Genomic DNA, 20,513 nt, shown 5'->3' on the forward strand with positions numbered 1-20,513 from the left:
GCAAGCCAGAACCCAACCACAGACTAGAAAGCAGCCAGCACTAGGACCCATAATAAACACAACCAAGGCACAAAACTCACCAGAATAACAACAGCAAGGAGAGAGCTGTGACTTACACAATGACGTCAAAACAGCAATGCAACAGAGGCCGTGTTACCGGTATGATAGCCAGGAGAGAAGCATCTTGGAGGGGATGTAGTTTCTAGTACAGGCCGGCGGAAGCCGGGAGGGAGGCAAGCACTACACAGGGCCGCGGGAGAGTCAAAAAGAGTAAATCGAAGTAGGCTAACCCAAGTGGAGTTCAAGTTCGGCAGTAGCTCAAAAACATCCAAAACACAATCTCAAGTGGAAGGATGAAAGCAGCAGTAGGAAGGTGTCTGCTCAGAAAATGCCCCAGTGCAGAGTAGGGTAACCGGGTATATCCAAGTAGGCCTAAAATATTTCAGTAGACCTGTTTTATACAGTATATCTCCTTGAAAACTCTGTAGACAATATTGCACTATTGTGCAATGTGTTCACAGCCAGATGAAACAAAGTTAAATGGAGACAGAAATCCAGTAAAAGCTTTTCAGCTACAAACACTGATCAGAAAAAAAAGACCTGGTTGCCGGCATCTTGAAAAGTGTGACTTTAACAGCAACTGCTGCCACCACGAGTGCAGTGTCCTTGCGAAACGTAGACTACATAGTAATTTAACACTGGTGACTTTAATTATGTTGTACACAATTTTCGTTGTTCGGAAATCGTTTCTGTCGTTAGAAACATTATAAGATTAGCATTCTTGCAACGTTATTCTGTTGAAATATGGTTTGATCTCTGAAAAATTATGCTAATTGATTACTCACTTTATATGTACATACTTTTATTATAGTTTATTAGTCCACGCAAGATGGAGTTTTGTGTTCTGCTTTTTATCCCCCCCACCCCCAATATACACACACACAAACTAGATACTGTATTCTCGAGATAGCTCATCCTATATAACTACCGCTGTACATACAGTATTCTTCACATAGCTCATCCTATATAACTACCGCTGTACATACAGTATTCTTCACATAGCTCATCCTATATAACTACCGCTGTACATACAGTATTCTTCACATAGCTCATCCTATATAACTACCGCTGTACATACAGTATTCTTCACATAGCTCATCCTATATAACTACCGCTGTACATACAGTATTCTTCACATAGCTCATCCTATATAACTACCGCTGTACATACAGTATTCTTCACATAGCTCATCCTATATAACTACCGCTGTACATACAGTATTCTTCACATAGCTCATCCTACATAACTACCGCTGTGCATACAGTATTCTCCACATAGCTCATCCTACATAACTACCGCTGTACATACAGTATTCTCCACATAGCTCATCCTATATAACTACCGCTGTACATACCTTTTTCCTACTTATTCTGTATATTGTCCATACTGTCAACACAGCACATGTTTATATTCCGGACTCTGACATTGCTCATTCTGATACTGCTTGTTCTGACATTTCTTAATCTCTTGTTTCTTCTTCTTTAAAAAAAAAAAAAATCTTGAGATTGTGTGTGTATTAGGATTGTACTACTAGGGCCAGATTCAATCAGATCCGTTTTAGCCGATATCCGCATTTCTGATGCATTATACCTAAAGCGGACATTGCCATTGGCGGCACAGAAAGCCAATGTTTACAAGTTCGAACACTGGAATGTGAGATGTAATCTACACCTCAATTAGGCTGATAGAAATCTTAATTATTTTGTTTAATGATTTTAAATTTGAGAGTCATTATTTCTATATACAGTGAATTTGGAAAGTGTTCAGACCCATTGACATTTTCCACACTTTGATATGTTACAGCCTTATCCTAAAGTGTATTACATTATAATTTTTTTTCATTAATCTACACTCAATACCCCATAATGACAAAGCAAAAACAGGATTGTAGAAATGCTTGCAAAACCAAATGTCAAAAGCTGAAATATCATATTTAAATAATTATTCAGATCCTTTACTCAGTACTTTGTTGAAGCATCTTTGGCAGCGATTACAGCCTAGAGTCTTCTTGGGTATGACGCTACAAGCTTGGAACACCTGTATTTGGGGAGTTTCTCCCATTCTTTGCAGATCCTCTCAAGCTCTGGCAGGTTGTATGGGGATCATTGCTGCACAGCTATTTTCAGATCTCTCCAGAGATGTTCGATTCGGTTCAAGTCCAGACTCTGACTGGGCCACTCAAGGATATTCAGAAACTTGTCCCGAAGCCACTCCTGTGTTGTCTTGGCTCTGTGCTTAGGGTCATTGTCCTGTTGGAAGGTGAACGCTCGCCCCCAGCCTAAGGTCCTGAGCACTCTGGAGAAGGTTTTCATCAAGGATCTCTCTGTACTTTGCTCTGTTAATCTTTTTCTCGATCCTGACTAATCTCCCAGTCCCTGCCGCTGAAAAACATCCCCACAGCATGATGCTGCCACCACCATGCTTCACCGTAGGGATGGTGCCAGGTTTCCTCCAGACGTGACGCTTGGCATTCAGGCCAAAGAGTACAATCTAGGTTTCATCAGACCATGAGAAACAAGATTCTCTGGTCTGATGAAACCAAGATTGAACGCTTTGGATAATCAATGGAAACAGGATGCACCTGACCTCAATTTCGAGTTTCATAGCAAAGGGTCTGAATACTTATGTAAATTAAGGTGTTTCTGTTTCAAATTTCTAAAAACCTGATTTCACTTTGTCATCATGGGGCATTGTGTGTAGATTGATGAGGGGAAAAAATATTTAATACATTTTAGAATAAGGCTGTAACGTCACAAAATGTGAAAAAAAGGGGTCTGAATACTTTCCGAATGAACTGTAGCCTACCCTTTCTCGTTCTGAACTTCTAAGGCGAGTGGGACGGATGTGGCTTCGTGACAACGATCACAAGAGCAGCTACTCACCGATTTGAGAGCTCCAGCACAGTTCCACCTCCCGCCAAAACATCAGCTGTGTGGGTGTTGGCTATCACCAGTTAACGCTTGGTCTGATTGAATTTAGGCCTTAGACATTTACTGCACTGCTGGAGCTAGAAACACAAGCATTTTGCTGCACCTGCTTTAACATTTGCTAATCTGTGTTGGCAACAGATAAACAATGATTTGATTTCATAATGCATTGCACCTGTCGGTATTAAGTAAAGTGTTACTGTACCTTTATTTTCAATACAAGGCATTGCATTGAAACATACAAACTCCATCTCACCTGAATTTAAATATATTTAAAAATGGATAAATACTGCAGCAGGACCATGCATGGGTAAATAATGAAGACTATAGTAAAAGTGTAAAGAGCTGCGTGCCTCTGGAGGCTGAGACCAATCAAGTCTGATGGATCTATAATTAATTGGTACACGGTGAAAACACAGACACATGAATTCTTTATGGCCTTTCCATGTTCTGCCTCTCTTTCTCGCTTTCTCTCTCGCTCTATCTTTCTCACTCTCTCTCTCTCTCTCTCTCTCTCTCTCTCTATATCTTTCTTTATCTCTCTCTCTCTCTCTCTCTCTTTCTGTCTCACACGCTCCAATAACCTCATCATTAAGTTGTAGTTACAGTGTGTGTGTGTATTACTCCATGCGTGCAAGTAGTAGTGTGTATGTCTCCTGCCACACATTATCTCTCCTACCACACACACAAATGCAAAGGTTACTGGGAGAGAGACTCTCCAAGGAGTTTACATATGATAGACATGTTAATTGGATTTAAACCTGGCAGCTTCACTACCTGCATAGTACAGTATAACTTCTCAAGGTCAGATAGAAGATGGAAAGTCTTGGAGTCATCTGTCTCTCTCTCTCCTCTCTCTGTCTCTTTCACTGTCTCTGACTCGCTCCGTCTCTACCTCCGTCCTCTCCTTCCAACCCCACTCCTTTCTCTCCTTCCAACCTACCGCCCCTCTCTTTCCCTCCCTCCATCAGTCCTGCCTGTCTCCTCCTCCATCCAGCCTCCCCAGGTGGCTACAGTATGAATTGGCTCGAGTGCTCCAGCCTTGATCGTGAAGGTCAACGATACAGTATGATGCTACTTCCCCTGCCAGCTCCCACAGTGATGCATCAGTTCTTGCATATGGTTCCTGTCACACACACACACACATACACACACACACACACGCTCACTCACACACACACACGCACACACACACACACACACACACGTATTGCCAAGTCAACAACAGTAAGTCTCCCTGGTTGTGATTTACGTCTTTATCGAGCTACAGTAAGAGGGCCATCAAGTGTATGGTCTATAAACACAGTACTTAACACTAATGTGATCAGATACAGTAGCTGCATAACTAATGGGATAATTTAATTATCAGGGAGCGAGCCTCTTGAGTCATTGATCTGCTGGCCAATGACCATGCAGAAATGTTGAAGGTCAATATGGTAAAATATAATCTAACCTTGAGTATTACAAATTATGACATAGTAGCTACCAAGCTAGCACATAACCTCCTTAGAACCATATGGTCATTTTGCATACAATCTTCCCACAAAGTTCTGGCAATGGTGCAGGATACCCAGATAGCACATAACGTTCTGAGAACCATATGTTTCTGACGGTAGGAATTTCAGTACTTCAGGTTAATGTTTTCTACAGGTTTTCTCGTGGTTCTATTTAAAGTAATGTTCTGAAATTGATACGAGAACGTAAAGAAACAATGTTTTTCTTTGGGAATGTCATTACTTCAGCATAACGTTTTCTGCAGGTTTCCTCACGGTTCTATTTAAAGTCACATTCCCAGAACATTAAGACTTTCCACAAAAATCACAAGAAAACATTAGTAACTTTCAAAGAATGTTCTAAGAATGTTATTTAAATACACTCCCTTCTCAGTGTCAACAAAACTCTCTCTATCATCTATCTTGTTAAGAGTGTTCAGGTGTATTCCAAGATGGCGTAGCGGTGGGATGTCTGTTTTGACTGTCTTGTCCCGTCCCTTGTATATAACGTTTTTTTCTTCATATATATATACAGTTGAAGTCGGAAGGTTACATACACCTTATCCAAATACATTTAAACTCAGTTTTTCACAATTCCTGACATTTAATCCAAGTAAATATTACCTGTTTTAGGTCAGTTAGGATCAACACTTTATTTTAAGAACGTGAAATGTCAGAATAATAGTAGAGAGTATGATTTATTTCAGCTTTTATTTCTTTCATCACATTCCCAGTGGGTCAGAAGGTTACATACACTCAAATAGTATTTGGTAGCATTGCCTTTAAATTGTTTAACTTGGGTCAAACATTTCAGGTAGCCTTCCACAAGTTTCCCACAATAAGTTGGGTGGATTTTGGCCCATTCCTCCTGACAGAGCCGGTGCAACTGAGTCAGGTTTGTAGGACTCCTCGCTCGCACACGCCATTTCAGTTCTGCCCACACATTTTCTATAGGATTAAGGTCAGGGCTTTGTGATGGCCACTCCAATACCTTGACTTTGTTGTCCTTAAGCCATTTTGCCACAACTTTGGAAGTATGCTTGTGGTCATTGTCCATTTGGAAGACCCATTTGCAACCAAGCTTTAACTTCCTGACTGATGTCTTGAGATATTGCTTCAATAGACCCACATCATTTTCCTACCTCATGATGCCATCTATTTTGTGAAGTGCACCAGACCCTCCTGTTGCAAAGCACCCCCACAACATGATGCTGCCACCCCCGTGCTTCACGGTTGGGATGGTGTTCTTCGGCTTGCAAGCCTCCCCCTTTTTCCTCCAAACATAACAATGGTGATTATGGCCAAACAGTTTATTTTTGTTTCATCAGACCAGAGGATATTTCTCCAAAAAGTACGATCTTTGTCCCAATGTGCAGTTGCAAACCGTGGTCTGGCTTTTTTATGGCGGTTTTGGAGCAGTGGCTTCTTCCTTGCTGAGCGGCCTTTCAGGTTGTCGATATAGGACTCGTTTAACTTGGATATAGATACTTTTGTACCTGTTTCCTCCAGCATCTTCACAAGGTCCTTTGCTGTTGTTCTGGGATTGATTTGCACTTTTCGCACCAAAGTACGTTCATCTCCAAGAGACAGAAGACGTCTCCTTCCTGAGCGGTATGACGGCTGCGTGGTCCATGGTGTTTATACTTGCGTACTATTGTTTGTACAGATGAACGTGGTACCTTCAGGCGTTTGGAAATTACTCCCAAGGATGAACCAGACTTGTGGAGGTAGTCACGATCGTTGTAATGATGAGACCAAGGCGCAGCGTGCATAGAGTTCCACATAATTTTAATAAAGAGAAACTCTCTAAACAAAACAACAAAAACACAAACGAAACGTGAAGCTACTGGAGTGCACAAAGGCAACTTACTGTAGACAAGATCCCACAACTAACAATGGGGTAAATGATTACCTAAATATGATCCCCAATCAGAGACAACGATAAACAGCTGTCTCTGATTGGGAACCATAGCAGGCCAACATAGATATACAAACACCTAGATGACCCACCCTAGTCACTATCACGCCCCAACCAACACAGAGAAAAACAGCTTTCTATGGTCAGAGCGTGACAGAGGTCTACAATTTTAAAACACCATATGTGAATTAATCGCCCCCATCTATCTTCAGAGTACGTACTGTTTGGTGACCTAAACTGGGACATGCTTAACACCCCGGCCGTCCTACAATCTAAGCTAGATGCCCTCAATCTCACACAAATTATCAAGGAACCTACCAGGTACAACCCTAAATAGGTAACCATGGGCACCCTCTTAGATATCATCCTGACCAACTTGCCCTCTAAATACACCTTTGCTCTCTTCAACCAGGATCTCAGCGATCACTGCCTCATTGCCTGTGTGTGTAATGGGTCCGCGGTCAAACAACCACCCCTCATCACTGTCAAACGCTCCCTAAAACACTTCAGCGAGCATGGCTTTCTAATCGACCTGGCCCGGGTATCCTGGAAGGATATTGACCTCTTCCCATCAGTAGAGGATGCCTGGTTGCTCTTCAAAAGTGCTTTCCTATCTATCTTAATAAGCATGCCCCACTCAAAAATTACCTAAGATAAGATATAGCCCTTGGTTCACCCTAGACTTGACTGCCCTTGACCAACACAAAAACATCCTGTCGTGTTCTGCATTAGCATCGAATAGCCTCCGCGATATGCAACTTTTCAGGTAAATCAGGAACCAATATATTCAGTCAGTTAGGAAAGCTAAGGCTAGCTTTTTCAAACAGAAATTTGCTTTCTGTAGCACTAATTCCAAAAGGTTTTGGGACACTGTAAAGTCTATGGATAATAAGAGCACCTCCTCCCAGCTGACCATTGCACTGAGGATAGGAAACATTGTCAACACCGATAAATCTACGATAATCGATCATTTCAATAAGCATTTTTCCACGGCTGGCCATGGTTTCCACCTTGCTACCCAACATCTCAGCACCCCCTGCAACAACTTGTGTGTCTAATCGGCAGTCTCTATGGGGGTGCCACAGGGTTCAATTCTCGGGCTGACTCTTTTCTCTGTATATATCAATGATGTCGCTCTTGCTGCTGGTGATTCTCTGATACACCTCTACGCAGACGACACCATTCTGTATACATCTGGCCCTTCTTTGGACACTGTGCTAACAAATCTCCAAACAAGCTTCAACGCCACAACACTCCTTCCGTGGCCTCCAACTGCTTTTAAATGCTAGTAAAACTAAGTGCATGCTCTTCAACCGATTGCTGCCCGCACCCTCCCGCCCGACTAGCATCACTACTCTGGACGGTTCTGACCTAGAATATGTGGACAACTACAAATACCTAGTTGTCTGGTTAGACTGTAAACTCTCCTTCCAGTCTCACATTAAGCATCTCCAATCCAACATTACATCTAGAATCGGCTTCCTATTTTGCAACAAAGCCTCCTACACTCATGCCGCCAAACATACAATCGTAAAACTGACTATCCTACCGATCCTTGACTTCGGCGATGTCATTTACAAAATAGCCCCCAACACTCTACTCAGCAAACTGGATGTAGTTTATCACAGTGCCATCCGTTTTGTCACCAAAGCCCCATATTTAAACTACCCACCCCTGCGACCTATATGCTCTCGTTGGCTGGCCCTCACTACATATCCGTTGCCAAACCCACTGGCTCCTGGTCATCTATACTTCTTTGCTAGGTAAAGCCCCACCTTATCTCAGCTCACTGGTCACCATAGCAACACCCACCTGTAGCACGCGCTCCAGCAGGTATATTGCACTGGTCATCCCCAAAGCCAACACTTCCTTTGGCCGCCTTTCCTTCCAGTTCTCTGCAGCCAATAACTGGAACGAATTGCAAAAATCTCTGAAGCTGGAGTCTTATATCTCCCTCTCTAACTTTAAGCATCAGCTGTCAGAGCAGCTTACCAATCACTGTACCTGTACACAGCCAATCTGTAAATAGCACACCTGACTACCTCATCCCCATATTATTACTTACCCTCTTGCTCTTTTGCACCCCAGTATCTCTACTTGCACATCATCATCTGCACATCTATCACTCCAGTATTAATGCTAAATTGTAATTATTTTCACCTCTAGGGCCTATTTATTGCCTACCTCCCTACTCTTCTACATTTGCACACACTGTACATAGATTTTTCGATTTTTCTTTTGTGTTATTGACTGTACGTTTGTTTATGTGTAACTCTGTGTTGTTGTTTTTGTCGCACTGCTATGCTTTATCTTGGCCAGGTCGCAGTTGTAAATGAGAACTTTTTCTCAACTGGCCTACCTGGTTAAATAAAGGTGAAATAAATAAAAACATATATATATAAAATTGTCCGTGCCAACTAATTGGCCACACCTGATCTTAAATGATTACTTGTTTCCTTTTAAATTGGGTCTATTTGAATAGAATAAAATGAACAATTTTGTATGAGTTGGCATGTTAGCTCCATCCTGGTGGTGCAGTGGACAAATTCCATGGATAGAGAACAGAAGATCATAGGTTTGAATCTCACATACACCATGCCACAATAAAAATACATCTGTTTGCATGATTCATTTTCATGTTTCCTGTCTGTGGTTGGAGTTCAAAACAGTAAACTTAAGCTAGCAGTGTTATTAAATTCTTGTTGAAACATGTTCTCAGTATGTTATTTAATAACCTATAATTTACCTTCTCAGAACATTAATAAAACCTCCCAGGAAAACTTTAAAGGAACCATAGTAAAACGTTCTCAGAACCTCCCTGCAACCTAAAACGTAGTTCCCAGAACAGGCGACATTTAAAAAACATTCAGTTCTACCAATCAGGACATTTTTGGCTTCGTTCCCAGAACTAATGGGAAACCAAAATTGTACATTTCCACAATTTCCAAGGAACCAAATGTGCTAGCTGGGTACTGTGTGGTCCATTTTGACTGTTACTAAACTGTCTTTTCTTCCTCCAGTTTGTCTTCAATGTGGTTTTATTGTCCTCAATCGTTGAATAGTCTATTAGTTCAGTACGTTATGATACAGTATCTAGCCTACTGTGTGTGGCCAGTTTGAACAGTTACAACACTCCCCTCTTCCCTCCTACTGCAGGAAATGTTTCTGCATGGCTGGACAGGCTCCATCTTGTCCATATACTCAAAACAATGTGTTACCATGTAATGTGTCAGCCCAGAGTCAGAGCTCTTGTCAAACAAGTCTGTTCTCTAACTACAAAACACTCTGAGAACAGAAATTATAGGTTATTTTGAGTATTTTTTATGACTTTCACTGAATATTTCAATAACACTGGTAGTTTGGAACTCCAAGCACAGATAAGACACATGGACATTCATATCCTTGTGCATTAATCATGCAAACACATTTTTTTATTTTTTTATTGTGACACAGCATCTGTGAGATTTGTGAGAACCTATAAGCTGCTGTTGTCTATTCACGGAATTAGTCCACTGCGCCACCAGAATGGAGGTAGCATGCCATGTTTTTTTACGCATACAAAGCTGTTCATTTTAGTCTATTCAAACAGACCCCATTTCAAAGGAAACACTAAGATCACTAACATTAAGATCAGGCGTGGCCAATTAGTGGGCTCGGCCAACACACTTGAATACACTTAACAAGATAGTTCGTTTTGTTGATGCTGAGAACAGAATGTATATATTTTTAAATAACATTCTTAGAACGTTCTCTGAATATTACTAAAGTATTCTTGTGTTTTTTTATGGAACGTTTTCTTAACATTTGAGAACAAAATGTATGCTTTTAAATAAAATGTTTAGAACGTTCTCTGAACGTCACTAAAGTTTTCTTGTGTTTTTTTATGGAAAGTTTTCTTAAAGATCTCGGAACAATTTGAGAACATGACTTTAAATAGAACCACTAGAAAATCTGAAGGAAATGTTATGCTGAAGTGCTGAAATTTCCACAGAAGAACGTTGTTTCTTAAGGTTCTTGGAACAATTTGAGAACATTCCCAATGTCAAACCAGTTGGAGAACGTTCCTAGAACATTACCAGAATTTAAATGAAATGTAACCATGTTTGAACTTTTAGGAAACATTCTGTTAACATAATGAAATACCAAGAAAATTCCTTTTTTTTTTGTTAAGTTCCTTAAATGTGCTGAGAATGTTCCAAAGCAAAGCAACTATCCTGCACCATTCCCAGAAAGGTTGTTTGCAAAATAACCATTGGACAACCATGCTTTCACCAAGATCTAAGAAACATATGGTTGTCGAACTGTATGTGCTAGCTGGGATGTGTATACATATCCTGTAGGCTACTAGGCTACTGCAGATGTTTTGCACAATAACTGATATCGAGCAAATAGACATCAGAATAGTTTAAACCCCAAATATTATATTACACCATGGAGAAAGTGGTGGCGGTGTCAGTATACGGCCATAACGCAATGTGTAATATGATGGTAATATATTTATCGCGTGCGCGTCATCGGGCGTGGTTGGCTGCCACCGGCGGTAGTCTGGAGGCAGGATCTGATGGATGCGGAGTGACAGATCAGGGTTAGCCGCCAGGGGAGTCCATTTTCCTCCACATTCCTTCCCGAGACACCCAGCTCACCTCGGTGCTCCACGGAGCGGACAGGCAGAGCCAGCCAGAGCCGCGCCTCTCTTCTCTCTCAGCTCGCAGCTGTGTAACAAACACACAGCAGGACACAGCAGCAGCGCCTCACAGCCTGTGAGTCTCAGCCAGACCCAACCACAGCCAGTGCAGCCTATTCGGCTCAAAAAGGAAAGTCCGGTGATCTGCTGTTTATGGAGATGAGATGCATGTGACCATGTTGTCGCTGTAAAATGAGTTTGCTAGCGGCATGTGGTTCCATGGGGACTTTGCAGGGATATCTCGTTCGGTAAGGCATGGCACTTTCTACTTGACAAAATACAACTCACAGGAGGAGGTGGCGGCTGACTTGCACAGAACAACAGCACGGCGGAGGCCAAACACAGTGCGCTGAATTTGGATATGAGCTAAAAGTTTGCAAACCCTATAAGATGTTTGGGATATACGTTGAGGGTTTAAGTTTAGTGTAATTTTTGTTATTATGGGTGTAGACTGAACGGGAGTTTATTCTCTTCACTGAGATAAGGATGGCTTTCTGAGGAGGATATATCTGTCTGCGCTATGATCTGGACCATGCGGACTCTGATGCTGAGGACTCTGTGTGTGTTGTTGGGGAATGCACATGTCTTATCTCTCAGAAATAATGGCGACATACGAACTAGAGAAACAGCAGGGGGTTATTATGGGCTTAACGCCACAGCAACACACAGGACCGCTCACACAGCCATCAGAGAGCGTCCCCAAAACACAGTCTATGACAGCACTCGCTCCGGGGGACACGCTACAGGTTCGTCCTACTCCAAACAGACTCTTCAAACATGGATGGAACATTTTCATTCTACTTCTGTGAGAAGGATGCGCGTAATTCAGGATGAAACCAAGCATAGACATGTAGAATTAAAACAACACCACTCCAACAGAACACTGACACTGGGGGATTACTCCGTGACCCCGCACAGGGACCTGGTGCGCCGCCACAAGAGGAGAAAGTTGAATAGTGAGATCGGCGCGGCCGCTGCCATGGGGATGGCAGGTGGATACAATACCACTAAGTCCCCAGCAATGGGCCAGCAACGCGGGGGACTACTGGACAGCGACAGACGCAAGAGAGGCACAAAAGACGAGCAGAAGAAGGCGTTTAAGAGGGAGAGGAGGAGAAAATTGTTGAACAAAAGCTCAATGGCTTTATCTCAGGCGCAGAGCGCAGTGGACGGGCTGGGCCCCCCTCTCTCTCCATGGGAGCCAATACCCAAGCCCCTAGCTCTCACCTCTACCGACCTACCCCTCGACCTCTTCACCAGGGGAAACGAGATGTTTACTTACCGCGAGGAAAACCCGTGGGATGCCACTCCAATGACCCCTCCCAACACAGCAGATTTTGGAAGCGAAATCAAAAACCCATTTTACCCTGTGACAAGTGAAACCTTTGGCGCGTACGCTATCACGGGCGTTTCTGCCGTCATTTTCCTCGCTGGGATAGCAGGGAACATAGCCATACTGTGCATCGTGTGTCAGAACTACTACATGAAGAGTATCTCCAACTCTCTCATAGCTAACCTGGCCATCTGGGATTTTGTAGTCGTCTTCTTTTGTCTGCCCCTCGTCATTTTCCATGAGTTGACTAAGTCCTGGCTACTGGGAGAATTCACCTGTAAAATCGTGCCATATCTGGAGGTATTCTATTTTATTTTATTCTATTCTACTACAGATTTTCTCCTTATATTGGTGGAAGATGGGGCTTGGGTCATCTGAACACTTCTCTTGGCATAGGCACAATTTCAAATAGTATTGCATTGTGTATTACGTATTTATAATACAGTATTGTCATATTCAGAACAAGTTGTGATAGAAACGCCTATCACAGTGAACATGACACTAATCCAATTCACCCTAACACGGGATTAGCCTCCATAGGCACAATAATAAACAAGATGAGTTCCCACCAAGATCAGATGTTACCTCTTCTCATTATGACACCCAGTGTGACCTGCTGGCTGCTGGAGAGAAGTGGCCTCCCTCCACCCACACACTTAATCCTTCCCTCTATCTCTCCCTTTTTTTTGTCCCACTTCTGTGTCTCTCCTTTTTTCTCTCTCTCTCTCTCTGTCGCTCTCTCTCTCTCTCTTGATCTCTCCCTCTATCTCTCTCGCTCTCTCACACTCACACAACTCTGTGCCTATCTACTACAGTATGATATCTCTGTCTTTCTCACCTACACATACAAGGGGACTAAGTAAATCACAAAACACCACACCCAGTTTATAGCCATCTCACTTTACCCTGGGTGGGTATCAGTGTGATGCAATGTTCAACCTGTGTGTGTGTGTGTGCGCAGTCATGCCTTTCCTTTGTAAGGCCGTTGGGTTAAAAACAGTTTCGTATTCCCACAACTCCTTATCTCATTGTACAGTGTAGCAGTGAAACTGTCGGAGGATATTGAGTTTGCTGCTGCAGAACAATATGAGTTGGAAGTAGAGCGCTAGGTGTAGGGTGAGGAGTGCTTGAAGAAGGTGTCAGTAGACCGTATGGCTAGTGTGTGTGTGTGTGTGTGTGTGTGTGTGTGTGTGTGTGTGTGTGTGTGTGTGTGTGTGTGTGTGTGTGTGTGTGTGTGTGTGTGTGTGTGTGTGTGTGTGTGTGTGTGTGTGTGTGTGTGTGTGTGTAGGTTGGGGTCCGTGCGTGTGGGTGAGTGCCTGCAGGCACGTTTGTGAATTGTAGGCATGCATGCCCATGAGTCCCTGCATGCGTCAGTGCATGCATGTGTGTCGCCCGGCCATGCGTGTGCATGTGTGTGTCCGTGCGTGTCCTCAGCCCTGTGTGTCCTCAGCCCTGTGCAGTGCCGAGCTGATCCACTGTGACTGTATGTGGGTTAAGTGGGCAGTAATGTCGCTCCGCAGGCAGGATGTGGGAGAGAACACTCCACTGGGAGGAGTGGAAGCCTCGGGCTGCGTTGCCCGCTGGCTCATGACACACACCCGCACGCACACACCCACACACGGATGTGTGTGCAGACGCAATCAGACAGACTCACAGACGAAGACACACGCACATACATGACCACACAGACACGCACTCATACACATCCATAAACCCATATTCCAATCCCCAGAGCCCAGACGGTAGATATGAGCCCAGCTGACATGGTGATGATAATGCATTAGATACAGACAGCTAGGAGAGGAGGAGAGCTGCTACAGTATTCCACTGAGACATGGACAGTCCCTCTGACACTGATGGGAGGATCTCTCTTTGGTGTGCGTAGCTTCTGTGGCCTGGTCATGTGGTGTGTGTGAGTATGTGTATGTGGTCAATTCTCCAGTGATGTGCAGAGCTCGAAGGAGGGAAGCCGAGTGGAAGAGGCCCTTGTGCGTCACGAGTGGTGTTATGTGAATCACGTCCCTGGCTAACATCTGCAGCGTAGGCTATATCAACAGCCACAGCCAGTAGTGAATAGTGAAGATATTGCTTCTATAAGTTCAGTGGGAACAGTGTGGCTCAGATAGGCATAGATGGGTTCTCTCCAGAAGCTTTGTCCGTTCTCAGACAGAGAGAGACTGGGAGGCTGAGGTGCTGCTGTCTGCGGGGAGATAAACTCATCCCAGTCTGCTGCAGGGAATGGACGTTCTACTGGGAGCCATTGAGGTCGGAGGTGGAGGACTGCATTGTGCTGGGATTGGTGTTAATAGCTAGACATTCATCACCCTGACACACATGTACGTGGGCGCGCACATGCACAGACTCAATCACACACACATACAGAGGCTCAATCTCTCTCACTTATGGACACACATGCACAGAATCTCAAACACACACTAAATCTCACACACACCTAGACACTCTCTCTCTCTCTCTCTCTCTCTCTCTCTCTCTCTCTCTCTCTCTCTCTCTCTCGCTCTCTCTCTCTCTCTCTCTCTCTCTCTCTCTCTCTCACACACACACGCACACACAAATGCACACTCACCTACACACGCAGAAACTCTCTCTCACACACACACAAATGCACACTCACCTACACACGCAGAAACTCTCACACACTCACACACACGGTAGCAGGGCGTGCTGAGAATCCAGATGGGTGGGATGGCCTGCCCTCCACCGATCGTTACCCACGGCGATCCTCTCTCTCTGCACGTGCTCACTGTGATTAGGGGAAGGACTCTCACACACACACTCCCACATACACGTATATACTTCTTCCAACACACATATACACACACACACCACTCCGCCCAACAGCACATTGTCTGCCCCTCTATTACTCATTACTCATGCGGTCTGACCGGCACGTACATGGTAGTTCATTGGAATATATGCTAATGATTCAGTGTATATAATTAGTATTTGTAAATAATGGATGATGGGTGATAATTATCCCATTCAGGCTATTTGTAGCTACAGGATGAGTAGATGCGTAGTTTGCTGAGAGATATACCACATAGATACATAACAACGTCACAACCCAGAGAGAATCAAACAAAAATTCACAAAATGATTATAGAAGCAGAAATGAAATGTTGACTCATTTATAACTGTGTGAATCGTGTGTATGCACAGCCAGTGTAGAATAGAGTAGAATAGAACTGTAATGTCCACTTGTAAATAGACATTTACCATGAGCTTCATCTCAACAGTAACCTAGGGTAGCCGTATCACACACAGAGCTAAAACAGTGAACATTAAATCAGTGTTACAGTTCAGAGGCTACGTCATGGAGTCACAAGAGTAGTGACTGCATGATACTCAGGTCCAGATCTAGCCCTGTCTGCCAGCCTGTCTCTGTGATGATCCATTGCCTGACTGTACAGAGAGACTGATGATCCCCGTGGCAGAGTGGCAGCCGGGGGACTAGGCTTCTCCTGTTGGAGTTATGGTCTGGGGAAGGAGCAAGAGAGGGAGGGAGAGAGGGACAGACGCAGTCAGCCTGTAACAAACCTGAACTCTAATAGCCTTTGTCTTCAGCTTATTCATGTGCTCAGTGTGTGTGTTTCTGTGCCTGTATGTGTGTGTACATTCGTGAGCATTGCACCATTTATCAATAGATAAGAGTCATTACCACGACAGCCGCTCAGGATCCAACATGGCCGCTCAGTCGCCATTATACTCCAACTATTAACATGGGTTTTGAAGGCAACTGCTCAGAGGAGCTTAATCAGGGAATTTGTGGGCCATTATTAAACCAGCAACAGGGGAAATATCTCTATTACCTGCTGCACAATACAAGTAACTGAGACAGACACAATGGTGCTGTACAGACTGTCAGCATGGCCACAGACAAGGCAGACGTGACAGGGGTCATTTACACGGAGAGGGTGTCTGCCAAATTGGCCTGTTAATCATTATAAAGATGTCAGGCTGTTGCAGGAATAATTAGGCTAGCGAAAGGAATAATCACGCATACACACACACACGCACACAAACACACACACACAGCTTTCAGTTAAGCAACGTTAGCTCCAGCACCATGGCCATTGGCCCATATCTTTGATCTACATATCTGTACAAAGCTGGGCTTGTCCTATTCTGACCCCTCTCTCTCTCCTGCTCTGTGAGATCTGATCAAAGAAATCACCCGGTCTGTGTGACAGTGTTTAGTTTGACTTGTCTCCAGCCTAGTGTTCAGGCTCTATTCACCATGTTGGCACCTGTGCGAGTGTACAAAGCAGAGTAGGGCTCAAAGGCAGGTATCTGGCACACAGATGCCAAGGTGCACGGTTGGCCAGGATGCAGGAAGCCCTCTAGGTGTAATTAAATCAACCAATCACACTGTACGACCTGCACAGGCTGAAGGTCACCAGTAGTCACCATGGAAGAGGGATCTTGTTTACAAGGTATACACGTTTTTGGTTTTGCCAGTTTTACTGTTTTAATATTAACAGGGGGGGAAAATCATGTTATGCTCCTTTGAAGTCTACCGGAGCATACTGTACAATAGCATGCAGGTATTTACTTTCCTTTCATACGTCTCTCTAATGGCTGAACCAGTGTTGTACTCTTTTGGCTCTACTTCATTAGAACAGTAGCAGCTTTGGCAGAGATCCATAGTTCATGTGTGGTGCTCCTCTCTATCTCTATCTCTGCAGGATGTTACTGTTCAGAAGGCTGTAGCCTCTGTGGCCTCCCAGGGACATCTGGGAAACACTAGTCTAATTAACAGATAGCGAGAAGGATAGAGGAAGGGAGAGGGGAGAGGGAGTGGGGAAGGAGAGAGAGCAAGAGATAGAGTGCATGAGAGAGGGTAGAGAGAGATGAGAGAAGGAGAGTGAGGTAACGAGAAGAGGGAGTGGGTGAGAGAGAGAAATCTCCACAGCTTTACTGTTTATGTAGTAAACTGCAGCAGCAGTAATCACAGAGCAGGACCATACAGACTATAGCAGCTGGGTCTGGGCCTGGCTACAGTTAGTTGTCCCTGTAGTAACTGCAGTCAAAGTGATTCCAGCTGGTGAGGAATATGTTCCAGGTTCCTTGCTGTGCCTCAGTCTTTCAGACTCAAACCAAAGCAGAACAGAGACTTTGTTCTGAATGATGTATTTTCTAAGCTTTGAGAGGCTTAGAATTTGGCAAAAAAAAATTCAGTGTGATCCATTCTTTCAATTCAAGGAAAGACTCTGTCAGAGACCTCTGTCAGATTTCTAAGAATTGTGTTGTCGTCTTTGTGAAAGTCAAATTTAAAAAGGTCTATTTGGTGTATACTGTCAGATGATTCAACATTCTGATAAACCATTTGTCGTTGTGATAAACCACTAACCATTTCTCCCTGTATTTGTCCCCAGGTGGCATCTCTAGGTGTGACCACGTTCACCCTGTGTGCTCTGTGCATTGACCGGTTCCGCGCAGCCACCAATGTCCAGATGTATTACGAGATGATCGAGAACTGCACCTCCACCACAGCCAAGCTCGCCGTCATCTGGATCGGAGCTCTCCTGTTGGCTCTCCCTGAGCTCCTGATCCGCCAGCTGGTCACCGAGGACCCCGCCCTCCCAGATGACCCCCCAACGGAGCGTTGCGTGGTGCGCATCTCGACATCGCTCCCAGATACGCTCTACGTCCTGGGTCTAACCTACGAGGGCGCGCGGCTCTGGTGGTGCTTCGGCTGTTACTTCTGCCTCCCTACGCTCTTCACCATCGGCTGTTCCCTCGTCACCGCCCGCAAGATCCGCCGCGCCGAGCAGGCCTCCGTCCGCGGCAACAAGAAGCAGATACGCCTAGAAAGTCAGATGAACTGCACCGTCGTGGCGCTCGCCATCGTCTACGGCGCCTGCGTGGTCCCGGAGAACATCTGTAACATCGTATCGGCATACATGGCGGCAGGCGTGCCGGAGCGGACCATGGCGGTCTTACACCTCCTGTCACAGCTGTTGTTGTTCTGCCGGGCGGCTGTGACGCCTGTGTTGCTCCTGTTGTTATGTCGTCCACTAGGCAGGGCCTTCCTGGACTGTTGTTGTTGCTGCTGCTGTAACCATGCCCACTCCTCAGGCACAGCTAGTGATGATAATGAACATGAGTGTACCACAGAGCTGGAGCTGTCGCCCTTCAGCACCATACGCAGAGAGCTCAGCAACTACACTCCCGCAGGGTCCAACTGTTAAAACCACACAGCTACTGTTAAAGGTCCAGTGCAGTCAAAAACGTGATTTCCTATGTTTTATATTCAGTGTATATTTCCACACTATGAGGTTGGTATAATACTGTGAAAATGATGATAATGCCCCTTTAGTATCAGAGCCTTTTGAAAAGGCCGCCTGAATTTCAGCCTTGTTTGGTGGGAAGGAGTTTTGGCCTGCCTGGTGACATCACCAGGCAGTAACTGAGTTAGACCAATAAGAAAGAGAGTTACAAACGTCTATGCCAAAAACAGCTCGCTTTCAGTTTTCCCCTCCCCACTCAGACCATTCCCAGACAATTTGGGGAATTTTCTTGCTTGAGAAATTGTTATTTGCGAAGAAGCTGTTTTTGATTCTTTTAGGACCATTTTAATTGAAAACAATCACAGTTATTTACTTAATTGTTACCCAGAAATGATTTGATATTGAGATAAAAACAGCTGCATTGGAACTTTAATGACTACACAGCTACACACCTGCAGGACTATACAAACATACTAGCACACAAAACTGTACAACTTCACACCTGCAGAGTAAACTGCTAAGACTGCAAACCTTTACAACTATAGTACTATACAACATTTCACAAGCAGGATCAAACTGCTTAGATTACATACCTGTATACCAACAGTACAAAACCACAGGAGGCTACTACACAATTAGCTACACGACTGACAAACTGGGTGCTAGGGCCACACAACTATTGTACAGTATACTATTACACAACCACTGTATATAACTACACACTAGCAGGGAAAAAAGTGCCAGGACTACATCCGCAGGGAGCAAGTAACATCTAAACAGCCATACTGCCGAGACAACTGCACAACAATCCAACTGCACTACAACTCCAATACACATACTGTGCTTCAACCCAGTACACAAACCCAGTGGTCTGAACTGGGACCAGACATGAATGGACAAAGCCAGACACTCGACACCAGACTATACTGGACTGTGTTGAGCTGAAAGGGACTCAGTGGAGTGGACTAGGCGTGGCTGGGCTGGACTTGGCTGGGCTGGAGTGGACTCCGAATACTTGACTGGAGTGGACTGGGCTGGACCGGACATACTCACGTCACCCCTCACTCAAACTCTGCACTCACGATTCAGTTCACACACGCCTTACTCACACACTGGACTGTACATACTGTATACTACACACTCTATCACTCTAGTGAAGGAAAGATATATAGAGAAGGAAAGAAGGAAGGATATGGAGGAGGAATATGAGGATATTACAAGCATATTGTCATTGTTTTCTTTTAATGCGCATTAATATTACTGTAATCGTCGTAGTTGATTTCTGCATACAACTCTGCACTGCCAAACACCTTTCCTCGCTTTCATACTCTGTCGTGCCCTTCTGTTAGTGTCAGAGTCAGGGCCACTGTCTCTGTGTCTTTTCGGACAGTAACGTATTCTAAATGGCCAAGTGTACAGTGTTGTGATTCAAACTCTTGATGAAGCCAGTGATTCTTGTAAACCGTTTTATTGAACTTTGTGAGTACCTTGTTCACTCTGTCTGTATTTGATACTAGAAGATGTAAGCACACACAGTCATCAGTCTAGTTTCTGGTTTCTAAATTGCTTTTCTATAGCCAACAAAAACTGTTCCTTTGATTAAAAAAATGACTTGATCTTGACTGTAGAACTGCAGCTCTGTGTATACATTTTTTGAGTGGTGTATTACTTTCTTTCTATTCCTGATCTGAAAATATCATTCTTCATTAGAATTAGAATTCACAATGTTTTCCCCACACACAAGGGTACAAACGCACCGTGGCTATGCGACACCACAGACGCTTCCGTATTCATCATCTATAGATTGCACAGACCGAGCAGAACATACATCAACAGCATATATCTCCGCA

At 44.2% G+C, this 20,513-nt stretch overlaps 1 protein-coding gene across 1 annotated transcript; it reads left to right on the forward strand.

The window, feature by feature from the left end:
• Positions 1-11,142: 11,142 nt before the first annotated feature.
• On the forward strand, positions 11,143-20,280 carry LOC120049896 (prosaposin receptor GPR37-like). Its single transcript, XM_038996390.1, has 2 exons — positions 11,143-12,715; positions 17,809-20,280. The coding sequence occupies exons 1-2, from the start codon at positions 11,603-11,605 to the stop codon at positions 18,622-18,624; spliced, it is 1,929 nt and encodes a 642-aa protein (XP_038852318.1). The 5' UTR covers positions 11,143-11,602; the 3' UTR covers positions 18,625-20,280.
• The last annotated feature ends 233 nt before the right edge of the window (positions 20,281-20,513 follow it).

Source organism: Salvelinus namaycush, chromosome 6 (assembly GCF_016432855.1).
Source record: "Salvelinus namaycush isolate Seneca chromosome 6, SaNama_1.0, whole genome shotgun sequence".
Classification (NCBI taxonomy): domain Eukaryota; kingdom Metazoa; phylum Chordata; class Actinopteri; order Salmoniformes; family Salmonidae; genus Salvelinus; species Salvelinus namaycush.